This window comes from Macrobrachium nipponense, chromosome 4 (assembly GCF_015104395.2).
Source record: "Macrobrachium nipponense isolate FS-2020 chromosome 4, ASM1510439v2, whole genome shotgun sequence".
NCBI lineage: Eukaryota > Metazoa > Arthropoda > Malacostraca > Decapoda > Palaemonidae > Macrobrachium > Macrobrachium nipponense.
The window spans coordinates 47799269-47818264 of record NC_061100.1 but is presented as its reverse complement, the minus strand read 5'-3'; the positions used below and the strand labels follow the sequence as shown (position 1 = coordinate 47818264).

At 39.5% G+C, this 18996-nt stretch overlaps 1 protein-coding gene across 4 annotated transcripts in view; it reads left to right on the top strand.

Annotated features, from left to right (window-relative positions):
* The window catches only part of LOC135210913 (uncharacterized), a 350754-nt gene that overhangs the window by 27320 nt on the left and 304438 nt on the right, over nucleotides 1-18996 (top strand). For 2 of the 4 annotated variants that reach the window (XM_064243868.1, XM_064243866.1), the window contains exon 1: nucleotides 2354-2577. The exons of 1 other annotated variant lie outside the window; for it this stretch is intronic. Coding sequence is in view for 2 of the 3 variants with exons in the window: in XM_064243866.1 (XP_064099936.1) it covers nucleotides 2574-2577 (4 nt within the window). In the remaining variant the exon portion in view is untranslated. Of the gene's footprint in view, nucleotides 1-2352; nucleotides 2578-18996 lie in introns of those variants that run through there. One more of the 4 variants, XM_064243865.1, reaches the window with a different exon arrangement.

Here is an 18996-nt window from a genome sequence, read left to right as displayed (position 1 = left end):
TTTTATTGGCGATTCGCGATGCGAGACATCTGGACAAATGTATTGTCCTGAGACAAGACGAGAGTTAGAAGGCAACACGCTCCATCAAGTCTCATTCCTGACTCAGAGCTGACGTCATGATTTTCAATGACTTAATTATTAATACATTTTGATCGAGTCCATTTAGAGGATGGCGTCGACGGGGTAGAATCTCTCTGTCTCTCTCTCTCTCTCTCTGTCTTCTCTCTCTCTCTCTCTCTCTCTGTCGTCGTCTGTCTGTCTGTCTGTCTCTCTCTCTCTCAAATTGACATAGTGGGAAAGTATCCCATTCTTTCCCGCCACCGCCGGAAAGGAAAGATGTCTCGGGACAGATGTTGTCAGGTTAGGAAAAGTGTTTTAGTTAAAAGATGCGCTCGATCCAACTAGCAGCACCTGTAGAGAATGGAATCTTGCTTCACTGTAGCACTGGGCGGGGGCGTGTCCACTTCTTCGGAATTATGTTTACTTCCTGTCAACATATTTTCGATTGGTCGGAGATGCCTCGGTGACAAGGTAGGGATCGTGGTGTGTGAGATAACTTCTTCAGTGACCGCGGACGCGGAGGACTTGTTTCTGAGAACAGCGGACTCAGCCAAGATCTTGTTCCGATGGATCATAGATGCAGAAGCGCCCGAGGGGTTCATAATGCAGTGATTCGGGGAATGGTCAACCAGATCCCTATTTATATTATAGGTACGTCTGCACTGAGCAAGAATGGGCAAAGGGAAGGAATACGCCAAAAGCCGCAACTCCCAAGGAAGAGATTGCTGGTGGAATTCAAAGTAAATAGGAACTGGGAAAATAATATCTGTAGGAAATAGTTGTGAAAATACTGTATGTAATCCGGAGTTGTTGATTTTAGTTTTTATGCTTTCTTGGCCAAATGCAGAAACAGAATAGGATTAAGAGTATTCATTAAAGGGACTAAGATTCTTTCCTACTAAGGGACCCTATTAGAGAATAATATTACCATATGGTTAAGAAGTGTTACATCTCTCTCTCTCTCTCTCTCTCTCTCTCTCTCTCTCTCTCTCTCTCTCTCTGAGTACATTGTCTATCGCTGCCTTGATTTACTAGGTGTCTCGTCGCTCAAGACCAGAATCTTAGTCCCTTTATGAAAGACTGAATCCCATTCTGTTTATGCATTGAGTCAAGAAAGCATAAACTCCAGGATGAGGTTTGAGTGCAGCGGAGGCCTCCTCACTCTACGGATGATGATGAAAAGTTGAAGTCATGTCAAACTAATATTAACAGCTTCGGATTACAGAACGCTAATACTGTAAATATAAATGTCAAAAATGCGTTAAGTGCCATCACAGTATTGTCGCAACTAGTACTTTCAACAGATACCGGCGATTGCAGTTTCCAGAAATGAATCCAGTAAACAAACAAATCCTGCTTCTGGCTGACCACTTGGGTTATTTTCCCAGTTCCTGTTTACTTTGAATTCAACGTGATTTACTGGGATCTCGTCGCTCAAGACCAGTAGGACCTGTTTGTTGGCCTTGAAGTGTTATTGTCTTTCAAACTTTTGCAGCGGGAAATGTTATTCTTCAAGACGAGGATATTTGTTGCTGCTATCGTGAGATGAAGTTGGCCTTATGCCAGTGCTGGCTCTTACTATTTTGCATTTTCAGGTGTCACAGGGAGGACCGAGATTCTTAGTATGCACAGTCTAATGTGGCTGATTGGGCCGAGAGTTCACCGAGGGCGAAAAGACAGTTGCTTGCAGGGAATTTCAATGTCTGCAGCAATAGCTCATCAAAATTAATTGATCAGAACGTCGTACTCACACGGAACAAGCCATCGGCCTTGAATTTAAGAATGGACGGGTGGAATTTGATATATATAATTAATAGATATATATATATATATATATATATATATATATATTATAGATATATATTATATATATATATATATGCATGCAAGGTCACGCTCTTGCACGCCCGTGTACTCACACAAAACCACACACTGTATGTATGTATGTGTATATATATATATATATATATATATATATATATATATATATATATATATATATATATATATGCGTTTGTGTGTGTGTATAAATAGTGTGTTCGTGTAAAATCTCATACAAAACATTCGGATGAAATTACAACAATGCAAAGAATATATATTCATTTGCACGCGCTTTTGTAAAAACAGTCGCCTGATAAATGCACAGCTGATCCCACCGGTATTTAGCATGGATATCCACGTATTTTACTCGCATTAACTCACCCTTATCCCCCATCGTTCCGTGGTTTTCTATTGGTTGCCTTTTATTATACAAGTGTGCCCCCATGACTTAAACTGTGAGCTCCTTGTCATGCCTTCAGTGTGAGTTTGGCCAGGTTAGAGAGAGTACAGACCCTCGTGATTCCGTTTCAGGATGTTGGTTTTGTGCTGAGGAGTTCATTAGGTGAAGTGCCGTGTGCGTGTCCACATTCCGCTATTTCTCACAGAAAGGGAACCTTAATAACAGAAGAGGAGACTTTATCGCCCCCCTTTTGACGATTGATAACTAGGACCTTCCCGGACTTCTCATCACAATGGGTAAGGCACTGCTGCTGATCCTTAACCGGCTAAGTCTCGAGTGAAGCATTTGTTGTGCAATAACTACTTTGGAAACTATTCATTTCTCCTATGTGAACTCGTCCTCATTTTTTACTTATGCTTTTATTTTCCCCACCCACCCACCCGCTTGCTTATATTTTTTCCCCACCCACCCGCTTGCTTATAATAAATCCTAATTGCAACATTGATTTCACTCATTTGTCGACTGTAGAGAACTAGTTGCACCGAGCATTCATGAAAGTTGCAGCGTGGATTTTCATGCAGTACTCTAGAACTAGCTGCAGTAATGAAAATTCCAACTGTTAAGTACTTGACTTGTGTATAGATCAGCACTGTGTTTAAAGTGTACTCCGAGATAGTGGTACGCCGTCAAGGATGTTGGTCTGCAAACAGGGTCAGCGTGATTTTCTCTCTCTCTCTCTCTCTCTCTCTCTCTCTCTCTCTCTCTCTCAGTAGAAACTAAATAGTCCTCTTCATTCTCTAACGGTCTAATTTGATAGTTGTTATTTGATGGAGCAAACTTGTGAGCGTTATTGAAGCTTGATTTAAATAATCTAGCGGTGTTCAGATTTATTCCGGATGTTCTGATTGAATCTTGACTCCACCTTTATTTATCTCACACGGAGAATATTAATAGGATACTAGTATAATGCTGTTCCCCCTTTGGGAAGGGGTTGGGGGTGGGTGGGGGTGGTGGGGGGGGGGGGGGGGGCGCGTTGCTGCTGCCTCTATCACTTTGGGGAAGGCATTGCCTTTTGTGTAACCTGTGATTGTTTTCACTGGTCATTGAAAGTCAACATGTCAGTTCTGAGTGGGGAACTGGACATGATGGAGTTTTGTCTCTGTATTATGTTCGTGGCATCACTGTTTGGCTCGGCGGGAAGAAGAACCTTCGGTTTTGTCTGTATATTTTTAACAAATATTCAGTTTGTGTGATTTGTGAAGATGTATACACCGAAATGAACAGCACACGAGTGAAGCACTGGCTTGCGTTGTTTTAACTGAGCGTAGAGAGAATTTAACGCCCTGTGAAGAATTGTAGTGAACTGAAAGAGCAACGAAAGCTATCGTAAAGTTAGAACCATGTCTTCCTTGATATTGTACACAGATGTATATTATAGAGATCATTCGTGGGCCGAACGCCTGAGTAGATTTGTTTCGGCTTGTATGGCACGAAGGGAAGATCTCGTAAGTTTTCCCACTTCCTATTGAGGTTGCATAGTACACCCTCGGAGCCTTCTATTCAACCACATTTTCTAGCGAATAAGAATATTTTGGAGCATTAATGTACGTATGATAATCTGATTAATAAATTCGATAGCGTGTAGAGTGCCCATTTAACTGTATTTATGTCTTTAAGAAAGTCTTCTTGTTGATCAATCTCTCTGTTCGGAAATGTTCATTTCACTTTCCAGTTCAGACACTTGTCAAATAATGCGACATTTATAGTCCCAACTTAACATAATGTAGAGAACCGTTCTTTTTGTAGCTGCATTCCTTATTTACCTTTTACTGTGTCCTTTCTCTAAGCGACTGTCCAACTTCTTTAAGTTACTTAGTTTTTACCACAAGCCAACCTAAGTAGGTCTCATTACTTCAGGATTTTAATTTGGAACTAATGTCCGCGTGATATTCTCTCTCTCTCTCTCTCTCTCAGTAGTTTTTTTATTTTTTTATCTAAGAAGTCTGACGTTTGTATGTTTGCCAGCGAGAGGTTTTACCTGAAGGTTGAATGACGTCTAGTTGACAGTTTGGCAGAGAAGGGTGTCGCTCACTTCGTGATGACCGAACTGGAACGTAGATAAAACGGAGGCTATTCTTATATACTAAGGTGGCATCCTAAGCGCCACTCCCATCCCATTACCCAGATAGCCGCTCGTGGTTATTCGCCGTGTAATACCATTAGCCTCTTTGGATGAACTGATTTGGAACAGTTTGCCTCCCGTTTGCTGTGGTCAGTTAGTTTAGCAGCGCTTACTCTGGCATAACACCATTGCTTCATAGAATTAAGTAATCATGATTTATAGATATATATATATATATATATATATATATATATATATATATATATATATATATATATATATATATGTGTGTGTGTGTGTGTGTGTGTGTGTGTGTGTGTGTGTGTCAGTAGTTAGGACGCCTCACTCACTTACTAGTTATAGGCTCCAAGTTCGCTTCTATGACTGGAAAGGAACGCTTTAGTTATGGTCCATTAATTCCCTCTGTGCCTCTGATTACCTAACCTACGCAGTAATCAAGTCGGGGAGCTCTCCTGGGTTGCATCCAGGATGGAAAAGGACTTTGGGCTGCCACCCGTATCCCAAAAGACTTTGCTGGGAATTAGACGTAATACCTTCTGAAGCCACCACCCTCTATATATAATATATATATATATATATATATATATATATATATATATATATATATATATATATAGATAATTTTTTTTTGTATGGTATTTGTGTCTTTGGAGTTGTTTATTATATATATATATATATATATCTATATATATATATATAGATATGTACTATATATCCTGTGATTGGATTGGAACTTCTGTTTCCTTGAAAAAGTGAAACATGTAGAGATATACCGAAGCTTTAAAAAGCTTATTGTCATTAAAATGGGAGAGCAGCGTGTTTTGAGAAATTGCCGTCTTGTGTAAAGAATGGACTGAGGTAGGTTGATGGCAGTCTCTGGCACTATTTCAAGTATGAATGTGGCAGTGACCATTGCATTGTTTTTTTACCCTGACTCCATTACTGTTATTTCCCTTACTTACCTAGGTGTACGTATATCTAGTCAGTATAATGTTTGTGTTGTATGTTTATTTTGAAAGGATTTATGGAGCTGATGCTGTGGCAATATGACCATCTTTAATATTTCACATCTCTTGTAGATGAATATATAAATTCGGAGTGAATGTGTCTGCCATAATTGCAGTTATTACAAAAGGCCTTGTTTTATGTACGTGCGCAAGACCTTCAAACAATCCAGCCAATGTGAGATGTCTATGTCGTCTTTGTGTTTAAGTCTCGTATTAATTAGTTCGGTTTTTGGGGTGGTGTTGGAATGCTGCAGGTGATGCCAATCCTCGGGAGATAGCCGGCATGTCGTCATAGCCCGGTTCCAGTTTTTTGCCTGGAGCTGGAGTTGTTGGAAGGATCCCTTAGTTTCTGGGCAGCGATAGAGCTGGCTGCACCTGAAGTGGTTGGAGGATGTCGTGCGGCAGAAGGGATCCTTTTACGGATCTGGAATGCAAATCTGACGACGAAGGCTCTTGGCTGATTGTTGCGGAATATGGAAATTGTTGACTGATGTATGTCTCTAGGTACTGCAGGATTGCAGCCAGCAGTTAGGATTGTCCTTGGTTAAGAAAGAAGAATATTTATAATACTAGTTGCGATAACATTAATGTATGATACTGAAATATAAGGGAAGTGTCTTATTTATTAATGAATGATAGTGAAATACGAGGGATGTGTCTTATTTTCATGTGTTGGCTGTTCGAGTTGAACTTATCCATATTTATATTATGAGTGGGATCTCTCCTCTTGCAAACTGGAGTTTGCTGAAGATTTCTAGACTTATTTTCGCAGATGGATAAACGATTCTAGGCTACCTTTTCATATTTAGAGACTTTGTGATGATTCATTTCCTAGGGTAATTATCTGCAACATTTTCGTAAATAATGTTTCCCATTAGCTTACTATTATTGGGCTGAGTTGTTTTCTCCGTCCCTGTGCCTGGGATTCGTTCCTGGACGCCATTGCTACTACTACTAGAGTTCTCCTAGGGCTGGCCCAAAGGATTAGATATTTTTAGATATTGGTTACCTAGCAACGGGACCTACAGCTTATTGTGGGATCCGAACCACATTCTATCGAAAAATGAACTTCTAATGACCAGAAATAAATTCCCCTCGCGACCATCTGATCGGTAGGCTAGCACGTGACCCACTCGTCCAACGAGAAACTATTGCTGCTGCATTCTTTTTATAGTTTTATGTCGTTTTGATCACTCATTATATTCTGAATATGTTCTATATCTGTATTTGTACCGTGAGGCCTACTCTAACCCTTTTGATTCAAGGAGCAGAAAGTTCTGTTTTGTGTTGAAGGACACTCTCAGGCCATATCGGCTCCTGCTGTGAAATGAAGTGCAATTCAGAGGACATTGTTGACCCTTTTCCATTCGGTTTTCACCTGTCTGTTTGCCGAAAAATGGAAGGGGGCCAGTGAAGACAAATTTCAATATCGAGAGTGTCCATACATTTCCCATTTCTCTCTCTCTCTCTCTCTCTCTCTCTCTCTCTCTCTCTCTCTCTCTCTCTCTCAGGGAAGAAGCCAACTTGTTTGCTATCTTTATATTTTACCGTCGTCACGAGTAATATGAGGTGCTCGCGTTGAAGAGATTGTCATCTTAGTGCTAAATAGTTAAGGCTGTTCATTGGTAAAAAGTACAGTAAAATTGGCGTGTTTTACGCCAATTCTAAAGTGTATGTGTGTCTGTGTGTGTGTGTCTGTGAGAGAGAGAGAGAGAGAGAGAGAGAGAGCATTGTAGAAGTGATGACTTGGCTTCCTTCCTCTGCTTTAACTTGGGCCTGACCTGTTGATCTCTCTCCCGAAGTCAAGGTCGCTGGCTCTCACGCCTGACTGATTTTTCGTCCTGTTATTTCTCTTCTTATGGGCCAAGTTGAGGTTCTATGTTAGAAATTTAACGTTTCCTTGAAATATATACGCAATATATATATATATATATATATATATATTATATATATATATATACATATATATTAATATATTGCTATTATATATATATATATATATATATATATATATATATATTTTATATGCATCAGGCTACAAATGTCCTTTGATATCCAATTCGCTCTACCTCGGAATTAATATATTTTTATATATGTTAACGGAAGGGGACTTTTTTTAGTTGATAATAATTTCTTCCTCTCGTGGGTTCGAACCACCGCCCAGCGGACAGAGGAGAAATCAGGACTTCAGTGACATACCTAATTGTCACGAACATTTCTAGCTTGATGGATGTACCTATATATATGAATCACGGTGATGTGATAAAAATGCATCTATATATATATATATATATATATTATATATATATGTATGTATGCATGTGTGTGTATACATAATTCCAATAAGTTCGTCCTATCCGTGTTCCTCTGACCCCTTTTGGGTTCATTTCTATTTTTGACTTGTATTTCGCGCCTGTAATCGTTCTCTAATGAAAGCCTCGCTTTCCCCCGACTTTCTTTCATTTCCTGCCCAGAGGTTTTTGCGATTGAGTTGGGGGAAACTTCCCTCGAATCGCTTGACTTGACACATCCACGATAGTATTAGATTATCATGAGAACTGTTTGGAATTTGATACAGTGCAGTATTGTGTCTTGATATATTGCGGTGTTGTGTTGTGACATACAGACATACGCACACACGCACACACACACACACACACACACACACACACACACACACACACACACACATATATATATATATATATATATATATATATACATATATATATATATATATATATGTATTTATATGTATAGCCGAATATCACGTCAATGCGTGAATAAACAACGCACGCGAAAGCTCTTGGTACTGCACGATTTTTTTAAGCACACATACATATATACATATGTAATTTTTTTATATATTTACATACTGCATGCTTGTGTGTTTGTGCGTCCGAGAGTGTGGTCAGACGGGAAAGTCTGGTAATATTTGTATCACTCCGGCAATGTATGTACGCAGTGTATTCAACTACAGACGTACACTGTCCGTAGGGGAAAATGCATTGGCCTTATCTGTAAACTAGCTAAAATTAGAGTTGTGCGGGAAGATTCGGGGATCGCAGAAAACAAACAAAATCAACTGTAATATATTAAATATTAATTATATGATAAAAATAAAATAATATATTATTATATATATATATATTATATTATATATATATATATATATATATATATGTATATATGTATATATGTATATTAATGTATATATATTACAGTTGATTTTGTTTGTTTTCTGCGATCCCCGAATCTTCCCGCACCCATATCTGCAGAGAGAGAGAGAGAGAGTGCTGGATCTTGTTTGCTTGGATATTTTTGGCCAGCTTCCAGGAGATTGCTGCAGTCGTAACTTAGAAGAAAAAAGAAGAAGAAGAAGAGGAAGAAAAAGCTGGCCTCTGTAAGAGGACGCCAAAGTTTTCCCGACTGCTGCTTAGTGTGTGTACATTTTCTTCCGGTGGCTCCGTGTACGTGTGTGTTACGTAAGCCACGTTCATGACCCCCCCCCCCTCTCTCTCCTCTCTCTCTCTCTCTAGATTCTAAGCTACAATATGTGTGATAGGATATGACTATGACTATATGATTTTTTTATGAGGCTATGCGTGTTAGTAAATATTTGTCACCAACGTTATGAAATCGGATCAGTTACCATAGCCAGTGCGGCCCTGAACTGCATAAGCGATTCAGTGATTCAGTCAGACCTCCAGCTACGGACAGATGGTTTAAAATTTAAATATTCCTATGAATTTTCCGATGTTCTCATATTTCATAATAGGCCTCCCCATCTTTTATCATTTTCTGTTTAAGAAAACTATCGAGATGGCTGTATGTCTATCTGCCCCCACTTTTTCTGTCCGCCTTCAGATCTTAAAAACTACTGAGTCTAGAGGGCTGCAAATTGAAATGTTGATCATCCACCCTCCAATCATCAAACATACCAGATTACAGCCCTCAAGCCTCAGGAGATTTTATTTTACTTTATTTTATTTAAGGTTGATGCTAGCCATGATCGTGCGTATGGCACCAAAATTGATGCCAACAACACAGGTCTCCACCCACCACCGGGCCGTGGCTGAGAGTTTCGTACAGCATTATACGCTGTACAGAAAACTCGATTGCGCCAAAGGTTTCTTCGGCGGGTTTTTTACTTTTTTTTCGAAGCACTCCCTTTACAATAGCTTTGGACCCTTGTCTTCAAACTATAGGTGCCAACAACACAGGCCACCACCGGGTCGTGGGTGAGATTTTCGTACAGTTTTATAAGCTGTAGAGAAACATGCTTGCGCCGAAGAAACTTCGGTGCATTTTTTACTTGTTTTTCAGCAGCACTGATTCCAATCAAGAGTTTAGATATTCAAAACCAGAATTTTGACAGGGAAGACATATTAGCTTATAATCATGTCTCCATAATGAATGGGTGTTTGTCTGATAAGAATCATAGCACTTTCGGGGAAAAATTGTAGATATATTTATATATATACATGGTCAGTAGACATCGTGTGTTCTTTATAATAAGATCACTTCCGATGTGCTCTTTTGCTTTTAAATTTGAGACTTAAACTGAATCTGTACATCCTGAGATCCGGTGAAAATATAGTACCTCGCCGTCATTATGTTCTTGTACAGAAACCCAGCCAATTTTGCTTTTTTCCCCTACATTGGGTGCATTTTGAACCGACTGCAGTTTGTAGTTTTTCTAGTTTCGTCTTCATGAAACTTAATTTGTCGCCAAAATGATGACCATTGAGGATAACTTAGCGCCGACAGTTTAGATCGAGTAACATGTTGGGGCGAAGAGTCGTTTTATTAGTTGCATGGTGTAAAGAGTGATATATATATATATATATTCTATATTATATATATATATATATATATATATATATATATGGGTGTGTGCGTGCGCGCGTGTGTACATGTATAGTTACAGTATACATACAGACAGAAAGTTTGAGAATGCGACATTTGTAAAAGTAAACGTTATACATACAGACAGGAGTTGAGAATGCGACATTTGCAAAAGTAAATATCTCTGGAATAAAAGGGGACCGTGGGAGAGGGAGGTGAAGTGTAGCATGTCACCAGATGTCACCGAATCGAGTCCTGACTTTTGACAAAAGGCGTGAAGCAGTTGTTTGCTATTTCGGCACAAAATAACGAGAGGCAGTTTAACCTGAATAGCCAGTGGAAAGGAATGGAAAGGCGCAATTCCAGATTCAGTGTGAAAGTATTCAAAGGGATTGTATTTAAGCAAACTATTCATGTCGCCCCGAACGCGAAGCCTATTTTAAAACGTCATAAAAGCGGACTCTTTTCAGACAGCCGACGAAGGCTTAACGCTTTCATGGAAGTACTTGAATGCCGCGAAATGGGACCTGATTTTAACTCTGATTTGCTTTTTATTGTAGTCTTAGCATACTTTCCTAGCTTTCGTCTTTGGACGCTGCTGACCCATCGCTGTGTGTGACGCCAGTATGTGGTATTATAATAGACAAGGTCTAGAGAATACTAGACCTTGGTATTAGGTCTGTCAGTCAGCTTGGCCTCTCGGTCCCATCGCCTGGCCATATGGCCCAAATTTCATTTCGTGTGGCTGTTGTTCACTTATTTGGTTGGGAGTCGGGGAAGGGGACTAGGGAAGGAGGTCTGGGGACAATAATCCTCAGCTTCTCTGTAAGCAAATAATGTTCAGTTCCACAACAATTCTGAGTTGGTTTTTGAGGGTTAATCCAGAATCGATTAGTAACATCCATTAAGGAATTTCGCCACCTTCGCTGTCGTATTTACTGCCTTTCTTATCTTCTACTAGGGATCCAAATATTCTTTTAGTTTTCTGTACAGGAAAATGACTTAGATGGTTGTTTGTCTGTCCGTCCGTACTTTTTCTGTACAAACTTAGATCTTAAAAACGACTAAGGCTAGAGGGCTGCAACTTGATATCTTGATCAGCCACCCTCCAATCATCAAACGTACCAAATTGCAGCCCTCTAGCCTCAGTAGTTTTGATTTTATTTAAGATTAAATTTGGCCATGATCAAGCGTCTGGCAACGTTATACGATGCATAGATAACTCGATTGCTCCGAAGAAACTTCGGCGTATTTTTTCAAAGTCGCTTCTACTTATCGTGAATAGTATTTGGGTGGTCAGAAACAGAAATTTCCTCGGCTTCAACGTCCGCAATATTTAGACGAACTTCAAGAGTCGCTTAAAATTTAAAAAATATCCGGTCACTTGGCAAATAGGATGTAAGTATTTTGCTCTGTCGGGAACTCCGGCATCTTGTTATGGTGAACATAAAAGACTGGTTTACAGAATGAAATAAAAGAATAAATTCCTGTTTGAGGTCTTTTGTTTTATCTTAATTAGAAATTCAAATTATATGCTATGTTTTCTCAAGGCCAATGAATTAAGAATGTAGATTGCCGTTGTGGCGTTCCCAAGAGACACTGAGGATGTCGGTCGGGTGAGGATAAAGTTTTCATTCAACGAACCACTTAGAAACCAGTTCTTTAGTTGAGCCTAATCAAGTTATACTACTGTATCTCCAAGATGAATGGATGATTAATTAGAGACATGGCGGTCACTGTCATATAGGGTTCATTTGAAGTTACTTTTACGTCATTTATGTATTCAAGATTGCTTTGATTTTATAAATTGATTTTGTAACCTTTTGTATCCCCATCGTACAGGATGATTTTCATCTCTGAATCCGATTGCTTTCAAATTTGTTAGCAGCTGTTGATTTAGTATTTATTGTGCATAAAATTTTGTCATAACCCTGCGCTGAATTTTTAGGTATACATTTGTATCTCCATATAAGAAATTCCCTTCACTTTATGCCACCAAAATTTCATCCCATTAGAAAGGAGTAAAAAGACACCTTTAGAGCCTAAAACTGAATTTAAGAGCCCCACCTATCTTTGGGTAAATGAACCAGTTGGAAAACCGAGAGATTAACTATCCAATTGTTTTCGTTGCAAAAAGAAAATTGGACACAATAAGAAATCTGTATTACTTTCCCAGCAGCTTTGCAACCTTCCCTCCCTCTGACGTTTTGTTCGTAAGCCGTCTTTTAACTTAGCCTAACACGTGAGGTGTGAAAATCCTCGTAATCTTGGAAATATTTATCATCTGATGCTATTTTTGGCAGATGTTAGGTCCCTGCCTGTCCCCCTCTACCATTTGGATCAAAACTTTTGTACAATTTAGTCGCTTTGGTCCTAAATAGTTCACAGGGGGTGCAAACACTCAAAATGCGCCCACCTCCGGATCTCTGAGTCGTCATCCGAGGATTAGACCAGCTTTCAGTTTGAGAGCTTTGCAAGTATGCCTTCGTGCCCTGCAACGTGGTGGTGTTCCCCCCTCCCCCCTCCCCGTAAGATGTAAAATAAAGTAGGGCGGTAAATGGTCATTAGATTCGTTCGTTGTGGGAGCATGATAGTCCCTAAAAATGAGGTGGCGTGGAATTGCTCACTAGTCCGTTAGAATGCCTAATTGTGTTGCAATTAACTGTTGCTTGGCGTCATGAAAAATTGCTGCAGATTGATGATGGAGCTAGAATGCCTATTCACGTAAAGGGGTAGTGTCATCAGTGCACCTCACACGGTGCACTGTAGGCATTACTAAAGGTTCTTTGCAACCCGTTCGTTCCTTTTACTGTAACTCCTCTCATATTCTCTGGAATCTTCCATCTTTCCGCCCTCTCCTAATAATTGTTTTATAGTGCAACTGCTTTGAGGTTTTCCTCCCGTTACGCCTTTCAACCCTTTTACTGTCTATATCCGTTTCAGCGCTGAATGACCTCATAGCTCCCAGTGCTTGGTATTTGACCTAAATACTATATCAAATTCTATATCCAGTTCCATTCAATTGAATTATGTTTCGGTCGCAGTGCTTTGCATTAGATTAAAGGGATAAGAATGTTTTCAGTAGAAGCCAAAGGTGACAGGTGAGGTTTGTTGAAGCTTCACTAATGCAAAAATAATTCATTTGGGTAATGTCAACTACTCTTAGAAAACATCACGAACTGAGAGTCTGCCAGGCTGATCAGACTCGTAGCATTCACTCTCAGAATCGGGATTCTACGCTTTCCTTTGTGTTCCCTGAATCATTTAATTCGTCAGTTCCTAAACGGCGCATCTCTCTTCAGCTAGTCTCTGTCTCTGTTGTTCGCATTTAAGAAATTTCTGATGATTAGGCTGACTACAAAATGAAGGAGATCTCTTAAAAGTATAAAGCCAAATTCTAGGTAACTTCTTGTATTATGATTATAATATACTTATTCTTTTCTTGGTTTGCTTATTCCTCCTACGTTGTTGTCTGTTAGTCCACCTTTTTCTCCAAGTTCCCCGCGTCCTCTTCCTTATCCTTTAGCAAAAATCAAATTTTCGCTTTTTATTTGCAAAATTTAAACCAAATAATTTTATTTTCAAAACTCGAATAGAATTTATTTTTATTTGCAAAACTTAAACCAAATAATTTCATTTTCAAAACTCGAATAAAATTTATTTTTATTTGCAAAACTTGCACCAAATTATTATTATCATGTCAAATTATTGTTATTGTTTATAATTCCCTTTGCAAGCCAACACTTGACAACTGTAAAATTGATAGAGAGAGAGAGAGAGAGAGAGAGAGAGAGAGAGAGAGAGAGAGAACGCGCGTTGGCGAATCATCCGTAGGATGGAGTCCCTTCCATATAAGGAGGTTTGTACGTTCGATGATATCCTTCCCCGCCCACTTGCTTATTTTGGACCCAGGAAAAAAAAAGTAAAAACACCCGAGAAAAGCGGAAGGGCCAGAGCTTTGGATAAAGTCGCAGCCAGCCAAGTCTTGCAGTTGGTCGTTGGCCAGTCTCTGCTTTGAAAGCACTTCTGGAGTCGTATATGGGGCGTTAGTTTGCTAATTTCATTGTTCAGTCCATAGTATTTCAATTCCTTTGAAATTCTTTCGATTTTTGTTTTCTGTAAAACAAAACTATTGAAATGGCTGCGTGTCTGTCCGTCCGCACTTTTCCTGTCCGCCCTCACATCTTAACAGCTACTGAGGCTAGAGGGCTGCAAATTGGTATGTGGACCATCTACCCTCCAATCGTCAACCATACGAAATTGCAGCCCTCTACCATCAGTAGTTTTTATTTTATCTAAGGTTAAATTTAGTCATGATCGTGCGTCTGGCAACGCTATAAGCCAGGCCAAAATCGTCCAGTGGCTGGAAGTTTCATGGGCCTCGTTTCATACAGAATTATATGCTGTACAGAAAACGCGATTGTTCCGAGGAAACTTCGGCGCCTTTTTTACTTGTTTTTATTATTTTTTTTTTCCTGTGCGTTTGATTCATTTGACATTTTTATGAACGGGTGTTATAAGGATAGTGGACGTACACGGTACACAGTTTATCTACAAGTTAAGATGGTGATTTACTCAAAAAGTTGTTTTGACTAACTAGTTTCTATATCCTTATGAATGCTTCCACCTGGTTTCGTTGAGTCGTTTCAGTTTTTTAATAAAGAAATTGTGTTTGATTTTGCCGTACTGATCTGTGTGTCAGTTGACTGTCAATGTTTTGTGTCAAAACATACTGCAACGTATGTCTCTCTGATGCTGGATTGACATTGACCATTCTCGTTTATCAAATCCATTCAAAATAGTACTGTTTGTAACATTTATTAGTTTGGTCTGTTCATTGACTCTGTCCTACAACTTTTTTATGCATTACACGTAGTTCTCCTTCCCCTCCCCCCTTTCCATATCTCTCTCTCTCTCTCTCTCTCTCTCTCTCTCTCTCTCTCTCTCTCTCTCTCTTCTCTCTCTCCTCTCAAGTAGGTAAATGAGTAGTCTACTTTTGAAAGAAAAAAAAAAGTTATGAAAGGTCACATAACGTAAGAGTCGGTTCCCATTCAGAGAAGAGGCTGATTTTTGTGTCGATAGACATCACAGTCATTGAACTCATACCTTCATTATGCTGATCGGGACTTTACTACTTTTTTTCCTGGTTGTTTAATCTTAACCCCGTCGAAGAAAATTCATATTCTTCGAAGAATCCAGACTAATCACTGGACCCACAAAAACATGCTCGTCAGCGCCATGTCCCTCACAATCTGCTAGCTAATGTCTTCCATAATTAACTAGGTAATGTCAGTGACAAACAACTAATTAACCTCGTTAACTGAGTACAACACAGCTCAGGTTTCAATTTATATTTAGCGCTGAAGGGAAAATAGAGAGCAGAAAGGTATGAAAGGTGTAACAGGAGGAAAATCTCAAAGAAGTTGCACCGTGAATCAAAATTTTAGTAGAGGGTGGAAAGTAAGATGGAAGAAAGAGAATGTGAAAGGAGGTACAGTAAAAGGACTGAAAGTGGTTGAAGCTTCGACGGGTTACGAATAAAGAGAGTGAAAGTTAAGTAGCTAGTTCCTTCAGCAAATGAAGGCAAGCATTGAATGATTTCGGTGTGTCTATTGGCTCGTCTTCCATCTCCTTAAGAAAAGAAGACAGTAAAGTGATTATTTTATGGCACACTCACGACTGATACATACAGTACACTGCTCATTTATGTACATAAATACAGTACCGTACCCAGAGTAGCTTGCGTCCACTAGAACAAGTGAACCTCTTCAGTTGATACCCGTTTTCATTGACAATCTGTTCACGCATTCAGAGCTCGTACGCATTACGTAAAGGGGTCAGGTCGGACGCATGTACCCATCAGCTTTCCACTCGGCTGCTGCTGATCCCGCCCTTCAGGGTTCTTATTACTTCATGCACTCCAATCACGCTTCCGTCCTTCCTTCATTTTCCTCCATCGCCTGGCCTTTTGTGTTGGCCATTTGGGAAGGGAAGCAACACTTTGAGAAAAAACGTGGGAAAGGTAGAAAAAATTTCATTAGAGAGAGAGAGAGAGAGAGAGAGAGAGAGAGAGAGAGAGAGAGAGAGGCAGGCCCGGTGGTGCTTTAGTTTGATGTTGCAAGATAGAGAAAAAATTTGTCAGGTATAATGTATTCGACCCTTCCAGTTGTGTTGTCTTGTGTTGTTCATCGCTGTAGTTTCGTTCGTGGTTGTTGCGATCTCATGTAATCTTTATAGATGTTTGTGATGCTCCAGTTTTATTTAATCTTAAGTGGTTGAAATAGTAAGACATTTCGGTATGGATGAAAATGTAAGTTTTATACTTTATTACAGTCTAGGAGAAATAGAGGTTTGAGTATACACACACACACACACACACACACACACACACACACACACATATATATATATATATATAGTATATGATATATATATATGTATATATATAAATATATATGTGTATATATATAGATAGATGATAGATAGATAGATAGATAGATAGAGGTAAAACGCATATGGTCAGCACAGCATCATCATTATAAATATTTACACCTTAGCTTTTCCCTTCATGGTTCTGAGCTCTTTCTGCTTGAACTCCAGTTAGGTCTGGGTCTTCTTCATCTGGTCCATTTCTTCGTGTCTTGGCTCTTCCTACAGGTCTTTGTCTCTTTGAGTCTGTATCTACTGCTTTTCTGTCTAACTTGTCCTCATCCCTTCTCATGACATGTCCAAACCATCTCGGTTTCTTTTAGATATTTTTCCAGCCTCTTCATTCCAATTCTCCACGATTCTTCATCGTAATACGTTACCCAGGCCATGAATCTTAACGTTCCGTATTCACCCCTTTTCAAAATTTACATTTTCCTTGTCAGTGCGCATGTTATTAGTGCTCGGGGTGATAGGGGCCTCAGGTAGCCATCCTGTATGTTTTAGCTCTCTCTGCTAAAGGGACCTTTCCATTTACCAGTGGCAGTGATCTAACTATCTCGTTTTCTTACGGCTCCTGATTCATTTTTTTATCCAATTTTTTTAATCGCTATAAAAATAGGACAGTTTTAAAATATATATACATTTTTGCGCAATATTTGAAAAATCTTTCCTGAAAACAGAGTACGCAACTACCAAGCACCAAATTTACTACTTTTGATCATTGGCACAAATTTCTAACCTTTCCGATGCAGGTATCACAGAACTAGATTAGACCAGGCTGAAAGTTTCATGGGTTGCGGCTGAGAGTTACATGAGTCATGGCTGAGAGTTTCTTACAGCATTACTATTTGCTGCACAGAAAACTCGATTACGGCCGAGGGTATCTTCGGCGCATTATTTATTTATTTTTTTATTGTGTGTGTGTATGTGTGTATGTTCGAAGCAATCCCTCTACAGTAGCTTTGGAGCCTTGTCTTCAGACCAAAAATGACGAAAACACAGGAGATGAGAGCGGTGTCATGTGATGGTGAAACAAGTCGATCGAAATGGTTTTCTGACCCAGTTTCCGGCAGAGCCTCATTTCTGTCCTTAAGACTGGGGAGCTTCTCCCGTGTTTGCCTATTTGTCTGTGCCTCGCCGTCTTTCTGTCTCTCCGGCAATGTATCTGTGGTGGTAACCTCCTTACTGCCACTGTTCGATAATGGTGAAGGGACTCGGGGCAAACTTGTTGCAGTGGTAGACAAGCCTGTGTAGATGTGCATGAAGTGTGATCGTCTGTCTGTCAGTCTCTGATATGGTAACTTCAGTCATTGCATCTCTGAATTGAATATATGACTTATGCCAAAGGCCAAGCACTGAGACCTATGAGGTCATTCAGTGCTGAAACGGAAATTAATAGTAAAAGGTTTGCAAGGTGTAACATGAGAAAATCCTCAAAGCAGTTGCACTATGACTCAGTTGTTAGAAGAGGGAGGAAAGTTAGATGGAAGAAAGAGAATATCAAAGGAGGAACATTAACGGAAACGAGAGAGGTTGCAGCTAGGGGCTGAAGGTACGCTGCAAGGAACGTTAAGTAATACCTACATTGCATTGCTCGAGGTGCACTGACAGCACTGCCTCGTACGTGGGTGATGATTGCATCTCTTTTATGCGGATGAAGGGAGTTTGGTCGAGCTTGGTACACGGCAGATGTGTATGAAGAGAGTTCTTACTGTCTCTTTGTAAGTTATATAGCGGTTTTGTGACAATTTTCATTGTGATTCCTCCTGTACGGTGGAAGGGATTCTTGCAACCCTTTCAGTGAGGGGTGTATTTTGGGAAGAAAATTCCCGATGTTTATCTTTTGTGAAATATGTATTCGTTTGCATAATTTTGATGATTACGTGATGTTTTACCCCATTTAAGATTTTTCACTTTTTTTCTTTTCCATTTTGCCCGTCTCATGTTAATATCTGTACATGAATAATAATATAATAATAATAATGAAAACGATCAGGCAAAGATCCTCTGGGACTATGGTATCAGAACAGATAGGGTGATACGTGCAAATAGACGTGACGTTGATTGACAAAGTCAAGAGGAAAGTATCACTCACTGATGTGGGAATACCATGGGACACCAGAGTTGAAGAGAAAGAAAGGGAAAAAATTGAAAGTATCAAGACCTGAAAAGAGAAATAAGAAGGATATGGGATTCGCCAGTGGAAATTTTGCCTATCATCATAAGAACACTAGGCAAGATCCCAACATCCCTGAAAAGGAATCTGGAAAAACTAGAGGCTGAAGTAG